The sequence below is a fragment of the Pelodiscus sinensis genome, chromosome 5 (genome assembly GCF_049634645.1).
Source record: "Pelodiscus sinensis isolate JC-2024 chromosome 5, ASM4963464v1, whole genome shotgun sequence".
Classification (NCBI taxonomy): domain Eukaryota; kingdom Metazoa; phylum Chordata; order Testudines; family Trionychidae; genus Pelodiscus; species Pelodiscus sinensis.
In genome coordinates this window covers 109,808,477-109,831,677 of record NC_134715.1, presented here as the reverse complement: position 1 = coordinate 109,831,677, position 23,201 = coordinate 109,808,477, and the positions used below count along the sequence as shown (strand labels likewise).

Here is a 23,201-nt window from a genome sequence, read left to right as displayed (position 1 = left end):
ATTCATTCAAATTAAATAGAAACTAACTTGAAACAGACGCTGAAAATCAAATCCATTTGCATGGAATCTTTGGTTAAGAAATTCAATAGGCTTGTGAACTTTTAGTCCATGTTTACAAAACTATGAGAGGCACTAGTCCCACTATAGAACAAATGATTGCAATCTTGACTGACATAGTGTAGTTTGGATCAGATAATTCCAAAGCAGAGTGGGGGTGACTTTTTATTTTACTTTTGATTATTTCTTTCCTCCTGGAAAAATGTTCTACCCCTCTCACTTAAGATTCAGACAATTTGCCAAATTTGGGTCAATTTTGCTAAATGATGTCAGGTGGGTAATAGAAATGTTAAGAGTAAAAAGGTTTCATTTTGACTTTCATTTAGAAACATTTTGTTTAAACTTTTAAATTCTACATGGTATTTTAATACTAAATTTTACCTTTATTTAAGTAAATTTAAATACATAATGGGCAAAATCTCCCAAAACAGATGAATTAAAATGAAAAACTTAGTGTGAAATAAATTTTTTCCCATAACTTGCATAAATTTTGGTTAACGTGAAACAATTTTTTTCCAATTTCTTAAATTTGACAACAATTTGCAAAACATGTGTTATGGCTCATCAAATTGGACTATTTTTTAATTTAATTTTCTGTTTGGCACCTGACCAGAAAGCTCTACTATTTCCTCAGTTCTGCTCCAAAACAAAAAGCATCATCTGATACGGCTTGAACTAAAAACAGAGTTCCCTAACTGGAGCAGTTACAGGTTCACTTTCTCTATGCATCACAGTAACATGCCTACCAGTGGGCTGCACAGATAATGAACAGAGACAACCCTGTCCTGAAAGATTTTACTTCCTTCATTGCCCCAATTAATACCAGAGCAACCAGGATCCATTCATTTAATAAGTGGGAGTTTGGTGATTCCTGGGTAGGAAGAGATGGGTAAACTCAAATCTGAAGTTTAACTCAAATCTTTAAGCAAATTAGCAGAAGCTTGATTGCTGTTGCTACCAACTGCTGTAAATCAAATTCAGTGTGTGAATCCATGTCCACACATGCAGTATCAGAGTAGGTTTTGTGTAGAGATGTGTCAAGGCTCCTTTATACTTCCAGAGGGGCCTGAAAGGGCCTCAGTTAAAAGAATTAGGCCCTACACCAGTGTTTCTCAAAAGGTCAGTGGATCGACTCTGAGAAACCTGCTAACAGGCAGCTCTGGTTTGTTTATTTACTGACTCTGCAGCCACGGAGCCTTGCAGCTTCCATTGGCTCTGGTTCACTGTTTGCAGCCAAGGAGAGCTGCGGGAAGTGGCGTGGGCTGGGGCTGCTGTTTCCCGCAGCTCCACTTGGCTGTGTAGTCCCTGTACTAAAGGTGCCTCTGCTTATTTTCTCGGAAGATCCTGAGTGCTGCAATCCAGCCTTGCAGACTACAATTCCCATGAGCGCTTGGGAAAAACAGGAGGGAATGACTCTTGTGTGGGAGATCTGAGTCTCTCCATGTGCATGAGAAGAAAGGCCTAGCAGTCTGGGACTCTGCTCTTGGATTTTAGAACAGAAGGGGAGCCAGGCTGCTTTGGAGGAGTTTGATCCAGTCCAGGGGCTGTTAGAGTGCAGCTACAGACTGGGACTAGATGCCTTTGGAACTGGGATCTAGCAGGCTGCTTCTGATTGCCCTAGAGGGGAGGCCCTTTGGCTGTACTTGTGGCTAGAAGCTACTCTGCATCCAGCACACAGAAGGAGACTGAGAGTCACTGGGTGTCTTTGGAGAAATGTTACCTGGGACAGACCTCAGAGATACAGACTAACTCTGGGTTCAAGAGAGGCAGAAAGGCCAACCCAGTGAACCAAAGCTGCTGCATAGCTGGGACCCACATACACCCTGCCTACGGAGAATCTCCATTACAGCTGAAGTTCTTCAAGCACGCTCACGCAAGCAAGAGTCTGGGACTCTGAGTCCAGGGGTGTGCACACTGGGGTGGTATAAATATTGGCAGCTAGATGATTCCTTTTACTTCTGTGTACTTTAATTGATGTTATTCACTGTTACTTTGTTAAAGCCTGTTTCTTTAAGTTAAGTAAAGGTTGTTCATTCTAATGCAATCTGTTAGATGTGTATATATATTATTTATGATTTTTAATTGTTGTTCTGGAGTTAGATCCAGTTTATTGCTGGAATAAGTTTATTCCTGGAGGCTTCCAAGGCACACCAGTGTGTATAGGGCCAGCCTTAAGCTTTTGAATGTTTTTCAGTATATTCTGTGTACCCATAGAATATACTGAAAAACATTCAAAAGCTTAAGGCAGCATTTATGGGCTCACAGTAGCAGAAGTTTTTCTTTCTAACACAGTAACAGTATGCGTAATGGTAGGCTTGTCTATGTGTCTGTAATGCTCCCACTCTATTGATGCACCAGGGGAGAAGGAAAGTCCCAGGCTTCATGGGAAGTATGAACAGAGGGCTGAAGGGAAAAGTGGGAGAAGGAAGCAAAGGGAGGGGAAGATACACAGGGAGTGTTTGATTTTATTAAAAGTGGAAGACCAGTTATTTTCAGTCTTGGGGGACTTCCTCATTTTAGTATTCAGGGCTCACTGAGTCCCATTCCTTAGTGAGGGTTATGAATGAAAATAAATGCATTGCTTTTGGGGCATCTTGTTATTTTACCAAACTGACAAGTGAATATTTAGAACTACAGTTCTGGACAGTTTCTCCTTGCTGAGTCCTGATGCAGACTGAGGTGGTTTAACCTGTGAATACAAATAAATTGAGCTAAGAGTGCACACAGAAAATGGGCAAGGGATCACTCAGGACACTGAATGGTCAGTGACTTTGATACTTGATCATAAACTGCAGGCTTAGAGATGCAATACTGATATGAGTGAGGTAGTGTGAGGCTAAGTTTGGCGGGCTCGGTCTGTAATCACTAATCACTGTGACTAGAACAGCAGACTCTCTCTACAGTAGAAATAGAGAGGGGCCAGCTTGTTAGGGATCTGCCTGGTCTTTGGCAAGATTCAAGAACAAACACGAAAATAAAACTACCCATGTGCCACTGAAAATAATGAACTTCTAAAATAGCAATGGGCAATCTATGCTAGTGAGTGGCCCTCCTTCATCTCGGTGGGCTGCAAGGTTGTTGTAACCAAGACAATCTCTCAGGATAGGGTACTTTTACTAGCTGCAGTTGCATTCTAAGAATTTGTGGGGTGTGCCGATTGAACTGTAGCAGCATTTTGATGGGATGCAGAGAGAGTGCACAGTAATCAACACACACCATGCCCTTGCTTCATGTGCATTTCCCTTTAGTAATACCGATAGGGAAAAAACTCTGTAGATGGAAACCAGAGGAATCTGACAACCCTGCATTGAGTAATGGTAAACAAAAAGGCTCCTGGCCACACACTGAACCTCAGTGGGCCGCATATGGCCCAGATGCTGTAGGCTGCCCACCACTGTTCTAAAAAGTAGCATAAAAGCCAAGAGGATGGCATTGAAATCATGGCCCTATTGAAATTGATGGGAGTGTTGTCAATGGTCACAAGGAGGCCAGGATTTCTCCCAATATCTTTTGACAGGGCTAGAGAAGACTCCAAGACAGGGCTGGGCAAAATACGACTCAGAGGCCAGATATGGCCCACCAAGTCACTGGATCTGGCTCATAGACTACCCTGCCAGGGCCCTCTGGCACGCAGCTTCCATGGTTTAAAACAGAGTCCCTGAGGCTCTTTGCTCTGCAGGGAGGGGGAGAATTTGTGCAATCTCCCCATCCCCAGCCCAATCCTCTGCTCCTATTGGCCAGAAACAACCTGCTAATAAGAACTGACCTCAGTCAATCGCTCAGCTTCTATTGGCTGGAAACAGCCAGCCAATCAGAGCTGAGAGATTGGTCTGAGAGACTGGGGCAATGCAAGCCTCTGCCCCTATCTGAAGTTGAGAGCCACGTGGAGGCAGCAGCCTGTATTTCAAGCAGGCTGGGGCTGCAGACTGCTGGCCAGGAGACACTTAGGTAAACTCCTCCCAACCAGCACCTGCCTCTGGCACCCTAACCTCTCCTGTACCCCAGCTCCTCCCTCAGGCCACCATCCAAATCCTATGTACCCCCTACCCCAGGTAACAACTCCCTCCCAGACCCTTTTCCAACTACCCCACCCCCCCAGGCCAGAATCCTCTCCTTCAGCCAGGTCACAATCCCCTTCTCCACTCAAACACCCTCTCAGACCCCACACTGTCTCTTGCATCCCAGTTCCTTACCCTGTGTACCCTTTTGCACCCAACCTCCAATCTAGACCCTGCAACCCCTCCATGGAAAAGTACGGCCCTTGACCACTTTCTGAAACCTTGGAGTGGCTCCCCACCAAAAATTATTGCCTACCCCTGCTCCAGGGGTCTCTTGCATCTTGTCACCTCTACTTGAATAAATGAATAAACAAAAATAGCAGAGGAAAGAAAGAGGGCTCCAAACTACTTTACTGTCTGTGGTTTCAAGTGAAGAGATTTTTCCCTCTGGCATTGAGCAAGACAATGTGGGTATGGTAATATCCTTTATTGGTCAGAGATGCAAGCTTTTGAGTAACACAGAGCTCTTCTTTAGGTCTCTGTTCAGGACTAGAAGTGCCACAGCAAAATGCAAGATGGAGCAGATTGTTTAACATAAGTATAAAGGAGGAGTCTGGTGGCACCTTAGAGACTAATAGATTTATTAGGACATGGATGTGGAAGTTATAGAGTCAGGGTTATAAATATATTGTGTTAATGAAGTTAATCAAGTCAGGTTTGAAGTGGTTCATTCACATTTGGTGTTTAGATGTAAATATCAAAAGAGGGGAAATTGTCTTTGTTGTGTGTTTAGCCAGTTAAGATCCTTATCCTAATATAATCAATTTAAGATTGAATAAGGATTTTAATTGGCTAACTCACTACAAAGGCAATGTCCCCTCTTTTGATAATCATATCTCCACAGCTGCGAATGAGCCACTTCCGCCCTGACTTGATTAGCTTCATTAACAAAATATATGAAGTAGGTTTTATCCACAAAAGCTTATGACCTAATAAATCTGTTTTGTTTCTGAGGCTAGGTCTATACTGCAATGTTAAATCGAAAACAGAAAAGCAATTTGCCGTATGCAAATTGCATATCTTTTTCTGATTTACTTTTGAAAGAGGCTTTTCTGAAATTTGGGGTGTCTACACAGTGCCAGATTTTGGAAAAAAGTGCCCTTTTGACACATCCTTTATGCCTCATAGAACGAGGTAAAAGGGATGGAAAAAGAGTGCGTCCACTTTATCGAATTTTGTTTAGAAAAAGCGGACACATTCCTTGGACATGGCATTTCTTTTCCGGGATACCTCTGGTATCCCGGAAAAGCAATGCAGTCTAGACGCAGCCTAAGTTGCTACAGGAATCCTTACTGTTTTTGCAGCTACGGACTAACAGAGTTTCACCTCTGAGACTTTAGTCTAAGTAGGGGGAGGGATAGCTCAGTGGTTTGAGCATTGACCTGCTAAATCTAGGGTTGAGAGTTCAATCCTTATAAGGGCCATTTAGGGATCTGGGGCAAATTTGTCAGGGATGGTACTTGGTCCTGCTGTGAGGGCAGGGGACTGGACTTGATGACCTCTCAAGGTCCCTTCCAGCTCTATGAGATGGTATATCTCCATATATTAGTTAACACATATTGTAAGGGTGAGTGGTCCACTAACACTTCTGCAACCACAGGACAAAAAAAAGTGTGTTAGTGGGTGACAGATTGTTTCATAATAAACCACAAATCCAGTAGCTTTGGGGGGTAGCTAAGTTAGTCTGTAAAGGATCAACAACGACAAATGGTCTGGTAGCACTTTATGGACTAACAAAACATGTAAATGGTATCATGAGCTCTCATGGGCACAGCCAAGGATGTGGGCTGTGACAACTAAAGCTATTTCTCATATTTCCAGATTATCTGCTAATTTTAGTTGTTCTAATTAAGCCACCTCCGTTAATGAGAAGTGTACTTAGGACTGCTGAAAACCAGGTCCAGGGGTGTCAGATGAGAAACAGAGACTGTTTATAATATTTTTTTAAAGTTAACTGGTGCTTAGTTCAGATTTTATACATAAACATATATATAAACATAAAGCAGTGAATCAGAGACCAGGGAGTTTTGCGAACAGGGGAAGCAAACAGGGAGTTTTGAGAGGGAGTTTTTCAGGTAAAGGAGGAGCAAATACGGGATCTTTGAGGTTAAGTGGCTGGCTGTAGTATGTGTTTGGGGGTTACTTGCTGTGTGCTGAGCTTGTGTTTATCTGTTTGTTTTGTTTGTTTGTTTGAAGGAGCGTGTGTTGTGGCCAGCAGCTGGAAGCTGTGAGTTTGTAAAGGTTTGATATCTAGAAGCCTCTGTTAATTGGCTGAATTTTAGTCAGAGGGCAGGGCTTTATAAAGCAGTGAGTCAGCGACAAGGGAGCTTTGCGAAACCAGGGCAGCAAACAGGGTGTTTTGAGAGGGAGTTTGGAAGGGGAGTGGGAAGAGGCCAAGATACACTTGCCATTTTTTACAGTTTAGTTTAAAGGTTTTAATCAAAACATTCTGATTGAACTAGAAACCCTTTCAATAACCTAGGTAGCTGTAGGAGAGAATGCAGGCAGAAGCCCAGCAGCAGAGGGCTATCCTGTTTATTGCACTCAGTGTAGCATGTATGATTACCTGCCCTATGGGCCGGTGGTGTGTGTGTGCATTCGATGCAAGGGGCTCCTGGTCCTCAGAGACCGGGTACAGGCTTTGGAGGCCAGGGTGGCTGAACTGGAGGAGGCAGAGACATATGTAGATGAGGCTTTCTAGGACACTGTAGAATTGTCCAACCTCCGGTCAGACAGCCCCTGTGCTGTTAAGGAGGATGAAAGACTCAGGGAAGGGGAGCAGTCAATGGGAGCAGAGAGAAACCTTCTCATAGTTGGGACTCTCCTTCCAGATGTTGGGGTATCCTCTCGCACTGAGGTTACCTCTCCGGGAGAGGGAAATCCAGTCAATAGGAAAAGGCAGCTGTTAGTAATGGGAGATTCGATCATTAGAAATGTAGATAGCTTAGTTTGCGATGACCGGGTGAACCGTATGGTGACTTGCCTGCCTGGTGCGAAGGTTGCGGGTCTCTTGAGGCATCTAGATAGACTTATGTGTAGTGCTGGGGAGGAGCTAGTGGCCACGATGCATGTAGGTACCAATGACATAAGGAAGGGTAGCAGAGATGTCCTGGAGGCCAAATTTAGGCTGCTAGGAAAGAGACTGAAATCCAGGACCTCTATGGTGGAATTCTCAGAAATGCTTCCAGTTCCACGCGCAGGCCAGGTAGGCAGGCAGAGCTTCAGTCTCAATGTGTGGAGGAGACAATGGTGTAGGGAGGAGGGGTTTAAGATTTATAAGGAATTGGGGAAACTTTTGGGATAGGGGGAGCTTATTCAGGAAGGATGGGCTCCACCTAAACCAGAGTGGATCCAGACTGTTGGCACTTAACATTAAAAAGGTCACAGAGCACTTTTTAAACTAAGAGATGGGGGAAAGTTGATTGGTGCAGAGGAGCACGTGGATTAGACAGAGATGTCTCTTAGATGAGAATCTATTGATAGAGATTCTCTAGGTTGTAGTCAGGAGGAAAGGATGGAAGCGGATAAAGTATTGACCAGATCAGATGAAAAACATTCACATAAAGAATCTGATACATCAGAAAAGGGCAGACAAATAAACAGTGACAAGTTTTTAAAGTGCTTGTACACATATGCCAGAAGACTAAAAAATAAAATGGGTGAACTAGAGTGCCTTGCGTTAAAGGAGGATACTGATATAATAGGCATCACAGAAACCTGGTGGAGCGAGGACAATCAATGGGACACAATCATTCCAGGGTACAAAATATATCAGAAGGATAGAACAGGTCATGCGGTTGGGGGAGTAACATTATATGTGCTAGAAAATTTAGAATCAAATGAAGTAAAAATCTTAAATGAATCAACATGTTCCACAGAATCGCTATGGATAGTAATTCCCTGCTCTAATAAGAATATAACAGTAGGGATCTATTATCGACTATCTGACCAAGTCAGTAGCAGTGACTATGAAATGCTAAGAGAGTTTAGAGAGGCTATCAAAATAAAGAATTCAATAATAGTGGGGGATTTCAACTATCCCCATATTGATTGGGTACGTCACCTCAGGACAAGATGCAGAGACAAAATTTCTTGATACCTTAAACAACTGCTTTTTGGAGCAGCTAGTACAGGAACCCACAAGGGGAGAGGCAATTCTTGATTTAGTCCTGAGTGGCGTGCAGGATCTGGTCCAAGAAGTAACTATAGCAGAACCGCTTGGAAATAGTGACCATAATATAATAACATTTAACATTCCTGTTGTGGGAAGAATACCTCAGTGGCCCAACACTGTGGCATTTAATTTCAAAATGGGGAACTATTCAAAAGTGAGGAGGTTAGTTAAACAGAAATTAAAAGGTACATTGGCTAAAATAAAATCCCTGCAAGCTGCATGGATACTTTTCAAAGACACCATAATAGAGGCCCAACTTAATTGTATACCCCAAATTAAAAAACATAGTAGAAGAAGTAAAAAATAGCCACTGTGGCCTAACAACCACATAAAAGAAGCAGTGAGAGATAAAAAGGCATCTTTTAAAAAGTGGAAGTCAAATCCTAGTGAGGTAAATAGAAAGGAGCATGAACACTGCCAAATTAAGTGTAAAAATGTAATAAGAAAAGCCAGAAAGGAGTTTGAAGAACAGCTATCAAAAAACTCAAAAGGTAATAATAAAATGTTTTTTAAGTACATCAGAAGCAGGAAGCCTGCTAAACAACCATTGGGGCCCCTGGATGATCGAGATACAAAAGGAGCACTTAAAGACGATAAAGTCATTGTGGAGAAACTAAATGAATTCTTTGCTTCAGTCTTCACGGCTGAGGATGTTAGGGAGATTCCCAAACCTGACCCATCCTTTGTAGGTGACAAATCTGAGGACTTGTCACAGTTTGAAGTGTCTTTAGAGGAGGTTTTGGATTAATTGATAAACTTAACAGTAATAAGTCACTAGGACCAGATGGCATTCACCCAAGAGTTCTGAAAACTCAAATGTGAAATTGTGGAACTATTAACTATGGTTTGTAACCTAACCTTTAAATCAGCTTCTGTACCCAATGACTGGAAGATAGCTAATGTAACGCCAATATTTAAAAAGGGCTCTAGAGGTGATCCCAGCAATTACAGAAGTATAACGTCAGTACCGGGCAAATTAGTTGAAACAATAGTAAAGAATAAAATTGTCAGACACATAGAAGAACATAATTTGTTGGGCAAAAGTCAGCATGGTTTCTGTAAAGGGATATCACGTCTTACTAATCTATTAGAGTTCTTTTGAAGGGGTCAACAAACATATGGGCTGTGTCTAGACTTGGCAAGATTTTGCGCAAATACTTTTAACGGAAAAGTTTTTCCATTAAAAGTATTTGCACAAGAGAGCATTTACACTGGCACAGATGCTTTTGTGCAAAAGACATCTTTTGCGCAAAAGCATCTGTGCCAGTGTAGACGCTCTCTTGCACAAGAAAGCTCTGATGGCCATTTTAGCCATCGAGCTTTCTTGCGCAAGAAATTAACTCGGATGTCTACACTGGCCCTCTTACGCAAGAGTACTTGCGCACGAGGGCTTATCCCTGAGCGGGAGCATCAGAGTATTTGTGCAAGAAGCACTGATTTTGTACAGTACAAAGTCAGTGTTCTTGTTCAAATACTCGCGGCCAGTGTAGACAGGCAGCAAAATCTTGCCAGTCTAGATGCAGCCATGGAGAAGGGGGATCCAGTAGATATAGTGTACTTAGATTTCCAGAAAACCTTTGACAAGGTCCCTCACCAAAGGCTCTTACGTAAATTAAGATGTCATGGGATAAGAGGGAAGATCCTTTCATGGACTGAGAACTGGTTAAAAGACAGGAAACAAAGGGTAGGAATAAATGGTAAATTTTTAGAATGGAGAGGGGTAACTAGAGGTGTTCCCCAGTGGTCAGTCCTTGGACCAATCCTATTCAATATATTCATAAATGATCTGGAGAAAGGGGTAAACAGTGAGGTGGCAAAGTTTGCAGACGATACTAATCTGCTCAAGGTAGTTAAGACCAAAGCAGACTGTGAAGAACTTCAAAAAGATCTCACCAAACTAAGTGACGGGGCAACAAAATGACAAATGAAATTTAATGTGGATAAATGTAAAGTAATGCACATTGGAAAAATAACCCCAACTACACATATTATATAAGGGGGGATAATTTGGCTACAACTAATCAGGAAAGAGATCTTGGAGTCATCGTGGATAGTTCTCTGAAGACGTCTATGCAGTGTGCAGCGGCAGTCAAAAACGCAAACAGGATGTTAGGAATCATTAAAAAAGGGATAGAAAATAAGACAGAGAATATCTTATTGCCCTTATATAAATCCATGCTACGCCCCATCTTGAATACTGCGTACAGATGTGGTCTCCTCATCTCAAAAAAAATATACTGGCATTAGAAAAGGTTCAGAGAAGGGCAACTAAAATGATTAGGGGTTTGGAATGGGTCCCATATGAGGAGAGATTAAAGAAACTAGGACTATTCAGCTTGGAAAAGAGGAGACTAAGGGGGGATATGATAGAGGTATATAACATTATGAGTGATGTAGAGAAAGTGAATAAGGAAAAAATATTTACTTGTTCCCATAATATAAGAACTAAGGGCCACCAAATAAAACTAATGGGCAGCAGGTTTAAAACAAATAAAAGGAAGTTGTTCTTCACACAGTGCATAGTCAATCTGTGGAACTCCTTGCCTGAGGAGGTTGTGAAGGCTAGGACTATAACAGGGTTTAAAAAAGAACTAGATAAATTCATGGAGGTTAAGTCCATTTATGGCTGTTAGCCATTATGGGTAAGGAATGGTGTCCCTAGCCTCTGTTTGTCAGAGGGTGAAGATGGATGGCAGGAGAGAGATCGCTTGATCATTACCTGTTCAGTTCACTCCCTCTGGGACACCTGGCATTGGTTACTGATGACAGACAGGGTACTGAGCTGGATGGACCTTTGGACTGACCTAGTATGGCCGTTCTTATGTTCTTATATACTTACATAATGTGAACCAGTGCGTTGTTGGTGCTCCTAATGCATAATAAAAATTATCTCTAAGAATGTTTAACCATCATTCCCAAATTAAAAATGGGTGCAAGAGGCTTTTTGGATCCGTAGATTAGCACTTGGGAGACTTGATTTCTGTCTCTGGCTCTGCCACTGATGTACTCTATGACTTCGGGCAAATCATTCTTGTCTCTGACTTTCATTCTTTGTTTATCTTGTATATTTAGATAGTAATCTGTTTAGGAAAGATTGTAGGAAAGATGTATGTGCGCAATGCCTTGCATAATGGCTCATGACCTTGGTTGGGGCCTCTACACGCTACCATAATACAAATAAACACTATTACTAACAAATATTCAGTCCAAAATCTTTTTTCTAAGCAGAAACATCCCTTAATTATAAACTTTTATCATGTCAAATTTCAGTTGCTTTTAGCTAACGTATTATTTGTTTAAAGTGTTCAGATTATAGCTGTCTTCCTCTTTGTGTCATGCTCATCACCATGGTACCTGAGTACCTGATAAGAATTATATAAAGTCAACAATTCAACACCACTATTCAACATCACAGAGTGGCACAATAAGACCAGGAAATCTGCTGGATAAATAGAAGGAATTACAGGCAGTCCCCGACTTACGTGGATCCGACTTACGTCGGATCCCTAGATACGAACGGGGTCAGGCAACTCCCGCACATGCGCAGCAGCATTCCCGGGGCTCGCTCACCTGGGTCCTAGGATCCTCCTCCTCCTCGGGCCGGCTCCGACTGGGGTCCCGCAGAGCTGCCGGGCAGAGGAAAAGTGCCTCCCCACGCCCGCTGCCAGCAACAGGCTGCCCCCTCCCCTGAGCAACAGGCTGCCGAACAGACAAAAGCAGCCTCTCTGCCCCTCCTCCCCTCTATACATGCGGGCTCCCGGAGCGCAGCAGCGTCCCCGGGGCTCGCTCACCTGGGTCCTAGAATCCACCTCCTCCTCCTCTTCGGCCGGATCCAACTGGCCTCTGCCTGCAGCAGCTGGCCACAGGGACAGGGATCCCGCAGAGCTGCCGGGCAGAGGAAAAGTGCCTCCCCACGCCCGCTGCCCCCCCCCCGCGGCCTCGCATCCTGCACGCCTCCCCCTTCCCCCCGTGCCAGCAACAGGCTGCCCCCTCCCCTGAGCAACAGGCTGCCGAACAGCAGACAAAAGCAGCCTCTCCGCCCCTCCTCCCCCTATACATGCTGGGCTCCCTGGGCAAACAAAGACTCCACCAAAACAAACAAAGTGCTGGCCTCATTGTGTTAGCAAAAAAAGGACCCTCCTCCTAGAACCCTGGGTGGTGTGTGGAAATAAAGCTATTAGCTCAAAGCATGGTGCAGAGCTGTTTGGTATTTGATGAGTTACTCCTTTAGTCCTGAGTTTGTCACAGGGACAGAAATAGATGTGAAATCTTCTGAACAGGGGAACAGACAGCAAAACAAACATTAGAGGGGAGTTAACCTTTCCCTATGGTATCCAAAACTAAAAAAAATGTTTGGCTAGAGTTTCCCCTACAATATGTACCAGTTCCGACTTACATACAAATTCAACTTAAGAACAAACCTACAGTCCCTATCTTGTACGTAACCCGGGGACTGCCTGTATATGAACAACACCTTTTTCTGAGAAGGTGCAAGTTTTGTCATCAATAGCAATGGACACTAGTTCAGGCCAAAAATATTTCATATAATTAGCATTTCATGCATTGTGTGTAGTGGTTTAGAAATCCTATGGCAAACTTTACTTTGGTCTTGAGAGGCCAGTAGCCATCCACTCAGTAAATAAAAGCTGGGGTGGTTGTAAAGAGAATTTCTTGCTCACAAAGAGCCCCCCGCTGAAGTGAATGAGAGCTTGGGGGTGAACAGGGAATGTAGGACCACCCAGAGTGCTAAATCTTTAGAGGAGATTTTACTTTTTAAAAAGTTCATCAGGGAATAAAGCTCACCAAAAAAATGCAACATCCCAACAACAACATAATGAGACACAATTAATTACCTCACAAGCTTTGGCTACCAAAACAACCCATTTCTTCCAGAAAAGGGTAGTAGTGAGACTGATATACAACCACCTTATCATCTTGCATGTGGAATAAAGACAACACAAAGATTAGGATGAGAGATTTCAGGGGCAGGAAGAATGGAATGGAGGGTATATATTTCTGGAGGAGGCAGAGAGAAAGTAGCAGTGACTGCAAGAGCAATCCAGGCCAGACTCACTCCATCCATTTCCCACTTGATTGGCTCTAGGTCTCCAGTGACCTCCAGTCCCCGAATCATGTGAGAGTGGAGAGTTACCCTCCACATGCCCAAGTGGTAGGCAGTGTGAAAGCAGCAGTGGACAGATAAGTAAGCTTTTCTTTTAAGTGTTTTTCCTGCAAATACTTCTCCCTTACACACACTTCATCTCCTATAGATGGAACACTCTTCCTCAGATAATCCATGAAGATGTTGCTTTCTATGTCAATTACCACCAAAAAGAGTCAAAAATATTTATGATTTATACATCTTATTTCATTTTTATTTAAAAAATTCTTGTCACATGTGCCTTTGTTGAATAGTCATATAATCTTGCTGCTGTCACCACAACTTCTCCCTTCCTCCAACTATACTCTACTGCTTTGTGTCCTTAAGGTTTAGTCCTGTAAACCATGCTCTCCTGAGGACATTTAGGACATGTCTACACAGCAGCGTTATTTCAGAATAACATCAATTATTCCAAAATAAGGTAGTGCATGTGTATACAGCAAGCCCGTTATTTCAAAATTAATTCAAAATACCAAGCTTCTCACTCCGACTTCTGTAAACCTTGTTGCATGTGGAGTAAGGCAAGTCAGGAGAAGAGTGCTCTGATTTGAAATAAGTGCTGTGTAGATGTGCCTAAAGTCAAAATAAGCTATTTCGACTTAAGCTACGCAGTTGATGTAGCTGATGTAGCTCATGTTGCGTGGCTTATTTTGAGTTTAGCCCTGCTATGTAGACATGCCTTTACTCAAGAGCTTAAGGGTTTGCAGGAAGGGAGCCTTTGATTGCAGGCTCTGCTTGGGAGATTCCATATCTCCTTCCTTCTACAGTAACAATACTGTGAAATAACTAATGAATGCAATGATAATGGCAAGATGATAAATGTCATATTACAGTACTTACTCTCTATTCATGATTCTTGGCACACGGTTAATACGAAATCTTCAGGTCAGCCTGCAAAGAGAGAGTCAGGTGTGAACATGAGAAAACGATTTATTTAGGTCTTTAAAAATAACATTCTAGCTGACCTGTTACTATTGCATATTGCTTCAGCTCAACCAAGGCACCAATCCAACAGGTCTCTTGTGAGCAGAAGTCCCATTGAGTTCAGTATAAGCAAGGGCTGCAGCATTGGACCCTAAATGATGCTAGAATAAAGCTTTTCATTAAACTAGACAAGGACTTAATTAAAAATGCTATTTTTAAAACAGAACGGATTGTTTTGTTTTTCAGTGAGCATCTGTTTCTGGAGTGTTTTGATTATTACTGTGGGGAGCAGCAGGTGGACAATGAGGGCCATGTTTTCAAAGATGGCCTTAATAAGTTTTCCATTTGTGCTTTTGCAGCTTAGTGCCACAGCACTAGCATTGCCATCTGTGTGCACACATGATGGGGATCACATGTACGATTCCTCATGAGTCCACGTGGATTTATGGTAAGGGTAGAGGATGTGTAAATCTTATCAAATGTGTCTGAAGTTTAAAAGTATCTTTCAAAATTGCAGAGAGATAAATGCTCCTAAAGAACATGTGCAGATAGGTTCATGTGTCTATGTAGTTGCTCATTCATAAAGGGGAGACTCCTTTTTTATTTTTGAACATTTGGCTCAAAATCCTTGCTGTTTTTTGGTTGTTAAACATGCTGATTCTAAAAACCACTTGCAGTTTGACTGACAATTTTCAATTGCCTTTATGTTGCTGGTTCAGTGTAGGTTTGCATCCCTCTCATCCTTCCTGGTTCCCTGATATTTCCTCATGGATGCGTCACTATTCCCTTAATCTATACATAGTGAAACAACGAACTTCTAAACTTTCCATTTCACCGTCTGTCAGCTTCACAACCTGGTATCGTCTGTGACTCCATTTTTCTTTCTCTTCATGGCTTTTGTCAAACTGTTGCTTCTCTCTCTGTAACATTCTAAAGCTCATTTTATCTCTTTTGCAACTATCTCAAAACTAGGTCACACCACAATTCTCTCACACACACTCAGTTTAAATTAATTTCTTCTTCAAACAAATCAGCAGTGAACTCATGAAATAACCTTTACCTGCCGCTCTGAGCATGCCAACAGGCTCCTCTACCTTTCAACAATAACTTTAAGGCTCTGAAGAGCTCTTCCCTTACCAGTTCTCATCTCCAGGTCTGCACTACACTCTGTCCTCCTCCACTCATCTCCTTCATGGTTTTCTTTACTTTTCTCTATGATGGATTGAAGATTGTGTTGAAATTGCAAGCATTTGGTTTCCTGATCTTACTGGCATGTTAAGCAGCTTTGGGTATGTCTACACTATGGAGGTTTTTTTTTTGGAAAAATGGCAATTTTTCCGAAAAACTTCAATTACGTCCACACTGCAATTGCATTCATTTGAAAGAAAATCAAAAGAACAGAAGGGTTTTTCCAACACTGGTAAGCTTCTTACTTTGAGGAAGAAGCCTTTTCCCGAAAGAGCTCTTCACAAGAAGAAGAAAGAGGAAAAAGCACAGGTGCCCTGGTGGCCATTCTGCCCATAGCAATCACAGCTTACATGTGAGATAGCATCCATTCAGTCTGGATGCTTTTTCAATGCACTTTGGCAGTCTGGATGCTCTCTTCCAGAAAAGCTTCTTCTGAAAGAAGCCTGCAGTCTAGACATAGCCTTCGTAAGGGGGTATGCAGAGTCATTCTGGAAAAAAGCCTATGGTAAGGTGGAGTGGGTTTTGCCTCTTGTGTTAGGCAGGAGCCTGTTTTGTGTCTCTGTTTTGGGAGTTCTTACATGTTATCATTCTGAATTCTAAGAAGCAGTGTTATGTTAAAACTTTTCACGGAGAGTATTTGTTTATATCTTACTTCTCTGTATGTATGTCATGAACATAATTTTGTCCTAATGCCTAGAATGATATTCCTCTTCCTATTGCAAAGCATCCCCATTCTCTTCAAATTCCCTCCTCAAGGCACATTTGTTTTCTATCCTAGACTTTCACTCTCTATGTAACATGAGACAGTTTACTTTTTGGATTATGACCACCAGGAATGAAGCCTGGCAGCTGTGCCTGCACAGTGATCAGCTAGCCAAGGAGCACAACTGAGCTGTAACAGGGTGGCCCAATTGGCCAAGAAAGTCAGCAAGCTGGCTCTGTGTGTGCATATGATGGGACTCTGGCTGCTCAGTGCACACATCTATACATATAATCTTCCCAGGGCCTGGCCTGCCCAGTCTGCTCCAGCCCTGCTTTCCTACTGGCTTCCACACCAACCATTACACCTGACTACCTGTATCCCTGGCTGTCACAATGATAAGGCCACTGACTTACCTACGTGGATGGATGGCGGTATTTGCTATTGCTATTTAGCAGAAAAGGAGTTTCATTTCCCATTGCAATGTTCCCTCTACTATGTTCTATCTACGTGTGGATTTTTTCCATGCACATGTGGAATAAATTTTACATGTACTGAGGTGTGTGCCAATGTACACCACCAGTACACTCAAAAAAACCTAGCTATAGGCACTCTACTAATCAGTTGGGCAGTATTTGAATCTCTCCTGAGCGCACGTACTCAGATTACAGGAAACACTGCCTATGTGCATGCTAGTTTTTAATCTTTGTTTTAATGCCTTTGAAACTGATTGGATGAATAATCTTAAATTACAGAAGAGGCCTGAGGTAAACATTTTAAACAGCTCATTTTGCTAATTTTATCCTTTATTCTTTGCTGAGGAAATCACTCTCTTGCCATTCCAGTACACAGCAGAGCCAAATCCTTAACTAGTCCTTATTCAGACAAACTCTTGGTGAACTCACTAAAAAAGTCTTCCCAAGGCCAGACTGAAGAATTGATTCCTCATTTGCAGGCCCAGCCAAAGGGTTTGCCGGCCCAAGGCAGGACACTGGGAGTGGGTATGTCTACACTACCCCGCTAATTCGAACTAGCGGGGTAATGTAGGCATACCGCACTTGCAAATGAAGCCTGGGATTTGAATTTCCCGGGCTTCATTTGCAGAAGCCAGGCGCTGCCATTTTTAAATTTCCGGCTAGTTCGAACCCCGTACCGCGCGGCTACACGCGGCACGGAGTAGCTAGTTCAGATTAGGCTTCCTAATTCAAACTAGCTGTACGCCTCATTCCACGAGGAGTACAGCTAGTTCGGATTAGAAGCCTAATCTGAACTAGCTACTCCGTGCCGCGTGTAGCCGCGTGGCACGGGGTTCAAACTAGCCGGGATTTAAAAATGGCGGCGCCCGGCTTTGCAAATGAAGCCCGGGAAATTCAAATCCCAGGCTTCATTTGCAAGTGCGGTATGCCTACATTACCCTCCTAGTTCGAATTAGGAGGGTAGTGTAGACATACCCAGTGGGGCCCCAAGCCTGGCCAGTTGATGGTGAATACTCAGCAGCACGGGGCCCTGAGAGTGCAGGGACCAACACATTTGTCTTGCTTCTCTTGCCCTAGGGCTAGGCCCGGAGGTTCCCAGACCTGGCACCTCTGGGCAAGCCTGGCCAAGGAGTTTGCGGGGCCCAAGGCGGCATGTTGTGGTTGGCTGCACTGCGTGGCCGGGAGGCTCCCAGCAGGGCAGAGAGCGATCAGCTAGGCGGGTGGGTACCAGGTAGCGCAGGGCCCTAAAGATGCGGGACCCAAGGCAACCGCCTTGCTCACCTTGCCCAAAGGCTAGGCCTGCTCAGTTGTCTTCAAATAACTAACTTGAATCATGAGCCCATGGTAACAAACTAAAATAATATATCAAAGCAGCCAGGCTATGAATTAGAGATCAAAAGGCAGAGCCAATGGGTAGAATTTTATATGGACCCGTGCTGCTTCATTGCCTGGCATATACATTGTGTGTGTGTGTGTGTGTGTATAGTTACATTTTAATGGAAGGAGTTTGGAGTTGTAGTGAGGAGTATTAGATGTCTGACACAGAAAATCAATCACGGGCCATGGCTTGACTTAAGGTACATGTTATCTCACTTTTATATCTTATATAGACAAGTTCTACAGGTTGGACCTCCTTGGTCTGGCACCCTCAGGACTTGCCCTGCCCTGGTTGAGGGATTTTGCCAGACCAGGGAAGGTCATTTCTGTGTCCACCCCTATCACTGGCCCCCCTCCAGCCATGGTCTCGTTGCCAGCCTCCCAGCTGGCTTCCCCCCTGAAGCCAGCCCCTCTGCATGCAGGGCTACCAAATTCTCCTCTCACTAATTCACCGCAATATGTGAGAGGAGATTTTGGTAGCCCTGCTGCCTGCATGCTCAGCCCCACTGCTGGGTTTCATCTCTGTGGGGCAGTCCCACTTCTGGAGTCCAGTTGCACCACCAGGCGACAAACCCCACTTGGCCTTCAGCCTCACTGGGCAGCCTTGCTGCGCCCCGGCCTCACCAGGCAGCTTTGCTGGGTGGTAGTGGGGCTGCTGGGCTTTTTGCTGTGCCTCTGGGTAGCCCTACTCCCAGGTTCCTGACCCCGCCACCAGGCAGCCCAGCAGTCAGACTCTGGCCCCACGGGGCAGCCGTGCTGCCCTCCAGTCCCTCTGGGAATTTGAGCTACTTAGCAGTAGTGGGGCTGCTGGGCTCCGGGTAGTGCTGCCTGACGGCCTTGTTGCCTCCCGGTCTTGTGGGGCAGTTTTGCTGCTTAGCTCCAGCCCTGCTGCCTCCCGTACTTGACCTCTGGAGTGTCAGCACCAGCCCTACTGCTGGACTCCTAGCCATGAGCTCTCTACAAGGACTCTGGTCTTGGGACATCCTTGGTCCTCCTGGACCAAGGGTATTGCCGGACCAGAGAAATCTGGTTAAAAGAGGTTCAACCTGTACCATATGTTACAGATTGTAGTAGGTAGATTACTTTTTAGATAGTGGGAAAATATATTTTACCAATTGCCATAGGGTTTACAAATTTCTTCTCATAACAGAAAATAGTTACCTACAGGAGACACAAGCTGTAGAACTTATTTTTCTGATTGAAATGAACCCAGTCTGTTTCTAATTTGTTTGTGGTATAATTAGTACATTGCTCAATTTATTTTAGTATCATTCATTTGATATCCCACTTGCTAGCAATGCAACCAGAAGCAACATATTAACAATATGAATATATTAGTATGTAACTAATAGGAGCCTCCCACCAGCATTTTTAAGTAAAGCCATGTTATTGATTTAGTAAAATCCTTATGTAGGCTAACTCAATTTAACTTTACAATACAGTCCTCTTTTTGCTTTGCAAATAAATATAATTTAGCAATCAAACAACATTCAGAGAACTCAACAAAAAGGTCTAATACTTCAACTGTTTGGAAGTGGTTATATTGATTTTCAAGTTGGAGAAGGGACTGAAAGATTTTAAAATGCTGGAGCTTGGAGGGTTTTGGCTGCAGGGGCTGCAGCTGTCTTGCGTATGGTAGACTAAACACAGCCAGCATTTACACACCTATAATCTTTTCGCCTCCAGTAGCATGAGAAGTTTCATAAATCATTCCCATGTTTAAAACTCCTGTTTGGAGTAGAAGTCTGTTCAAAAGCAAAAGAGTTTAGGCAGAAGCAAGAGCTATTCATGCAGGTTTACCTTAAGATGTGTGTGTGATCTGAGGCTGCAAAGCACTGCGATGCTGTTTCCTATGAAGCAAATTCTGTGCACCATTGCTAGGCGCTTTACAGAGCTGAATGGGTTTCAATGTTTTTTCTTCAGTATAAGCAATACTAAGAAATCTCTTTGGAGAATGTTGTCTGATTTCCTGTAAAGTGCTGCCACAGGCCCAGCCACCAATCAGCAGTATGAGCTTTGACCAGTGAATACCCATTATTTCCCTTTTCTGAGTCTCTCTTGAATGAAGAGAAAAATAAGCACTGCTCTTACCTCTTTTGTGCTATGTTTAACAATTCTACCTCAGAATCTGCTGTTCAAAGAGCGTTACAAGTCTTAGTATGAAAGGATGAACTTCTTTTGCCAGATATTTCTTTCAGTTTAAAAAAACCCCAATATTATCCCTGAACTTCAGCTTTCCCCCCCACCCTGCTTTGCCTGATCAAAGGGTTTATAGAAATGTTTTAAGATGCGGCTAGATATTGTAATCACTTTGTTTTCAAAAGAAATGGATATGTTGGGGGGGTGATTAATAATTCTGCTCTCAAGTGACATGGGACCTCAACAGATTTTTGTAGCAATATGTGAGAGGAGAATTGGGCTGAATGTTCTTAACTAGGAAATATTTTGCGTTTATCTTTGCAGATGCTTTAAAACCAAAATAGGAGGGGGAAACAGTTATTGTTTCTACCTAGAGCTGGTTTGGAGGAAAAATTTCCAAATAAAATTTGGACTTTTTTTTTGGGGGGGGGGGGGAATTAATCGTGAGAGTCCATGGCCACAGTACGACATGGAAGATATGCAGTCTAGCTTGGAAACCCACTACATTGCCTTCTCTAATATAAATAACAGCAACAGGCATAGCAATAAACAAACAAAACCCTACCAAGACAAAACTCTCCACATGCCTCTGTGGGGAGAATGAGAGAACAGATAACGTATGATAGATTGTGTAGTCTTATTATGGGAAGGCAGTCAGATACTGTACTAAAATCTACATCAAGTAGAATAGAGGAGAATGGCGGTACATGACACTTTGACTGCATTTCTAAATTGAAATATTTATGGTTTTGGCCAACAAACCTGAAGTTTTTGGTTTTGGGATAGTCATTTCTTTTATGAAAAAAATCAAAATTGTCTTTGGTTAGCAGACACTTTGCAAAAATTAATTTAACAAAACCATAATTGTCAGGCAGCTCAGTGTATGGCTCTCTCAAACAGGTGCTTTATGGTATTTTGGGTAAATAGTTGAAAGTCGTATTACACATAGAAAATCATGCTTGTCTCAACAGAATGGTAATTACATACACACAGACACAAAACCTTTAAAATAAAAATTGAGGCCTGAAGCAAAGTTCATTGAAGTTTGTGGGAGTTTTGTCATTAACTTCAATGGGTGTTAGTTAGGTGTCCAAAGCATAAAGACTGTACAGGTTGTACCTCCTAAATCCGGAACTCTTTGGTCTAGCAGCATCCATGTTCTGGCAGGACCAAGAATGTTGCTGGGCAAGAGAGCCTCGCCCCCCAGGAGTGCAAGTTAGTCAGGAGTCTAGTGGCAGGAAGCCCCATCATTGGGATCAGTGAGCCCAGTCTCCAGGGAACCCTGGCCAGATGGGGCAGCAGCAGGGCAGCCAGAGAGCTCCGTCCCTGGGAAGTCGCAGCTGGGCATGGCAGCAGCAGGGCAGCCATGGAGCCCAGTCCATGAGGAGTTTGGCTGAGTGGGGAAGACACGGCACCATGACAGCTGGGGAGCTTAGTTCCCAGAGAGCTCCAGCCAACTGCCCCAAGCCCTTTAGCAGCGGGGCTAGAGCCCAGTGAAAATGGGGCTGGAGCAGAGCCAGCCAGAAGGAGGAGCAGTGTCCTCGGAGGCCAGTGGCAGGGACCTCTCCTGGTCCAGCAAATTTCCTCCATTGGGATGGGTCAAGTCCTGAATGAGCTGGACCAGGAAGGTCCAACTTGTACTTTCTTCCTTGCAAGTAAATAGATACACTTGAACCGCTTTAATCTGGCAACCCTGGGAAACAGGGTATGCCAGATAATTTTTTTTTGCCAGGCCAGGGAGGGCACTATGGCTTTTGAGCATGAGGGAGATGGGGGGCAGACATGGCTTTGTGTCCCACGGTACATCCAGGCACTGCCTCCACTGCTATGGGAGTAGTGGGGAAAAGCTTCAGAGAAGCACATTACTGCACTCCCATTTCCCTAGCTAGGAAGGAAGAGAAGAGGCAGTGCACAGAGCAGCTTCCTCCTCTGCCTGCCAGGGTCCATACCAGGGGTGTTCCTGGATTAGGGACACTCAGAGTATGGAGGTTCATTTCTACTGATTTTCTTCTTCCTTTTCTCCATTCTCCTCCTTTGTCCCACCTTGTTATCCTACTCATGGGAAGCTGTGGAAATGCTAACATAAAGAGATGGGACTCAAATTTGTTCCAAAAGTTGCCAGATGTGTGGGCATTCAAACATTTTGCAGAAAAGGGTTCCATAGCAGTGAGGTTGCTGCTGAGAAGTCGTATGTACTTGTGATCAGCTCTGGTTTTCCTGAAGGAGGCAATTGTTGTGCTAGGTCAAATTCCTGGAGAGGGTGATGGTTTCTGAGATAGTGACACAGCTCAATTCTGAACTATTATTCAAGTTGTTTACTTTCCCTCCTTGGCTTGTGTAAAGTTTGCACATTTCAGCCCACGTGCTTTGAATATTAAGATTAGGACCTTCAATTGGATCTTGCATTGGACTAAGGGGCCAGTGAAGTGAGAAATGCTAAGTGATTACCCTTGTTAGTGAAATGGCAAGGTCCTGCATCTTGTACGATCTTCGGAGAAGTGAAAAAACAGATTGACAGAGCCAAAAACGTACCCAGACATGAACTACTTCAAGACAGGCCAAAAAGTGAAAACAACAGAATTCCACTTGTCATCACCTACAGTCCACAACTTAAATCCTTCCAAAGCATTATCAACAATCTACAACCTATCCTGGAAAATGACCCCTCACTTTCAGAAGCCTTGGGGGAAAAGACAATCCTCGTTTACAGACAATTCCCTAACCTCAAACAAATTCTTTCCAATAACCATGCAACACACCTCCATTATAATCATCTAGCACCGGTGCCTGCAGTCAGCACCAATGCCAGCTTTGCCCACACATCTACACAAGTGATTTCATCACTGGACCAAAACACATTGGCCACCAAATCAGAGGCTCATTTAACTGCACATCCACTAATGTGATCTATGCCATCAAATGCCCCCAATGGCTTACTGCCATGTAT

At 43.5% G+C, this 23,201-nt stretch overlaps 1 protein-coding gene across 1 annotated transcript in view; it reads right to left on the bottom strand.

Annotated features, from left to right (window-relative positions):
* The window catches only part of LOC102453085 (cytokine-dependent hematopoietic cell linker), a 68,185-nt gene extending 53,841 nt beyond the window's left edge, over positions 1–14,344 (bottom strand). The window contains exon 1 of the mRNA XM_006128176.3: positions 14,291–14,344. Coding sequence (XP_006128238.3) covers positions 14,291–14,301 — 11 coding nt within the window. The 5' untranslated portion in view covers positions 14,302–14,344. The remainder of the gene's footprint in view (positions 1–14,290) is intronic.
* Positions 14,345–23,201: the final 8,857 nt, after the last annotated feature.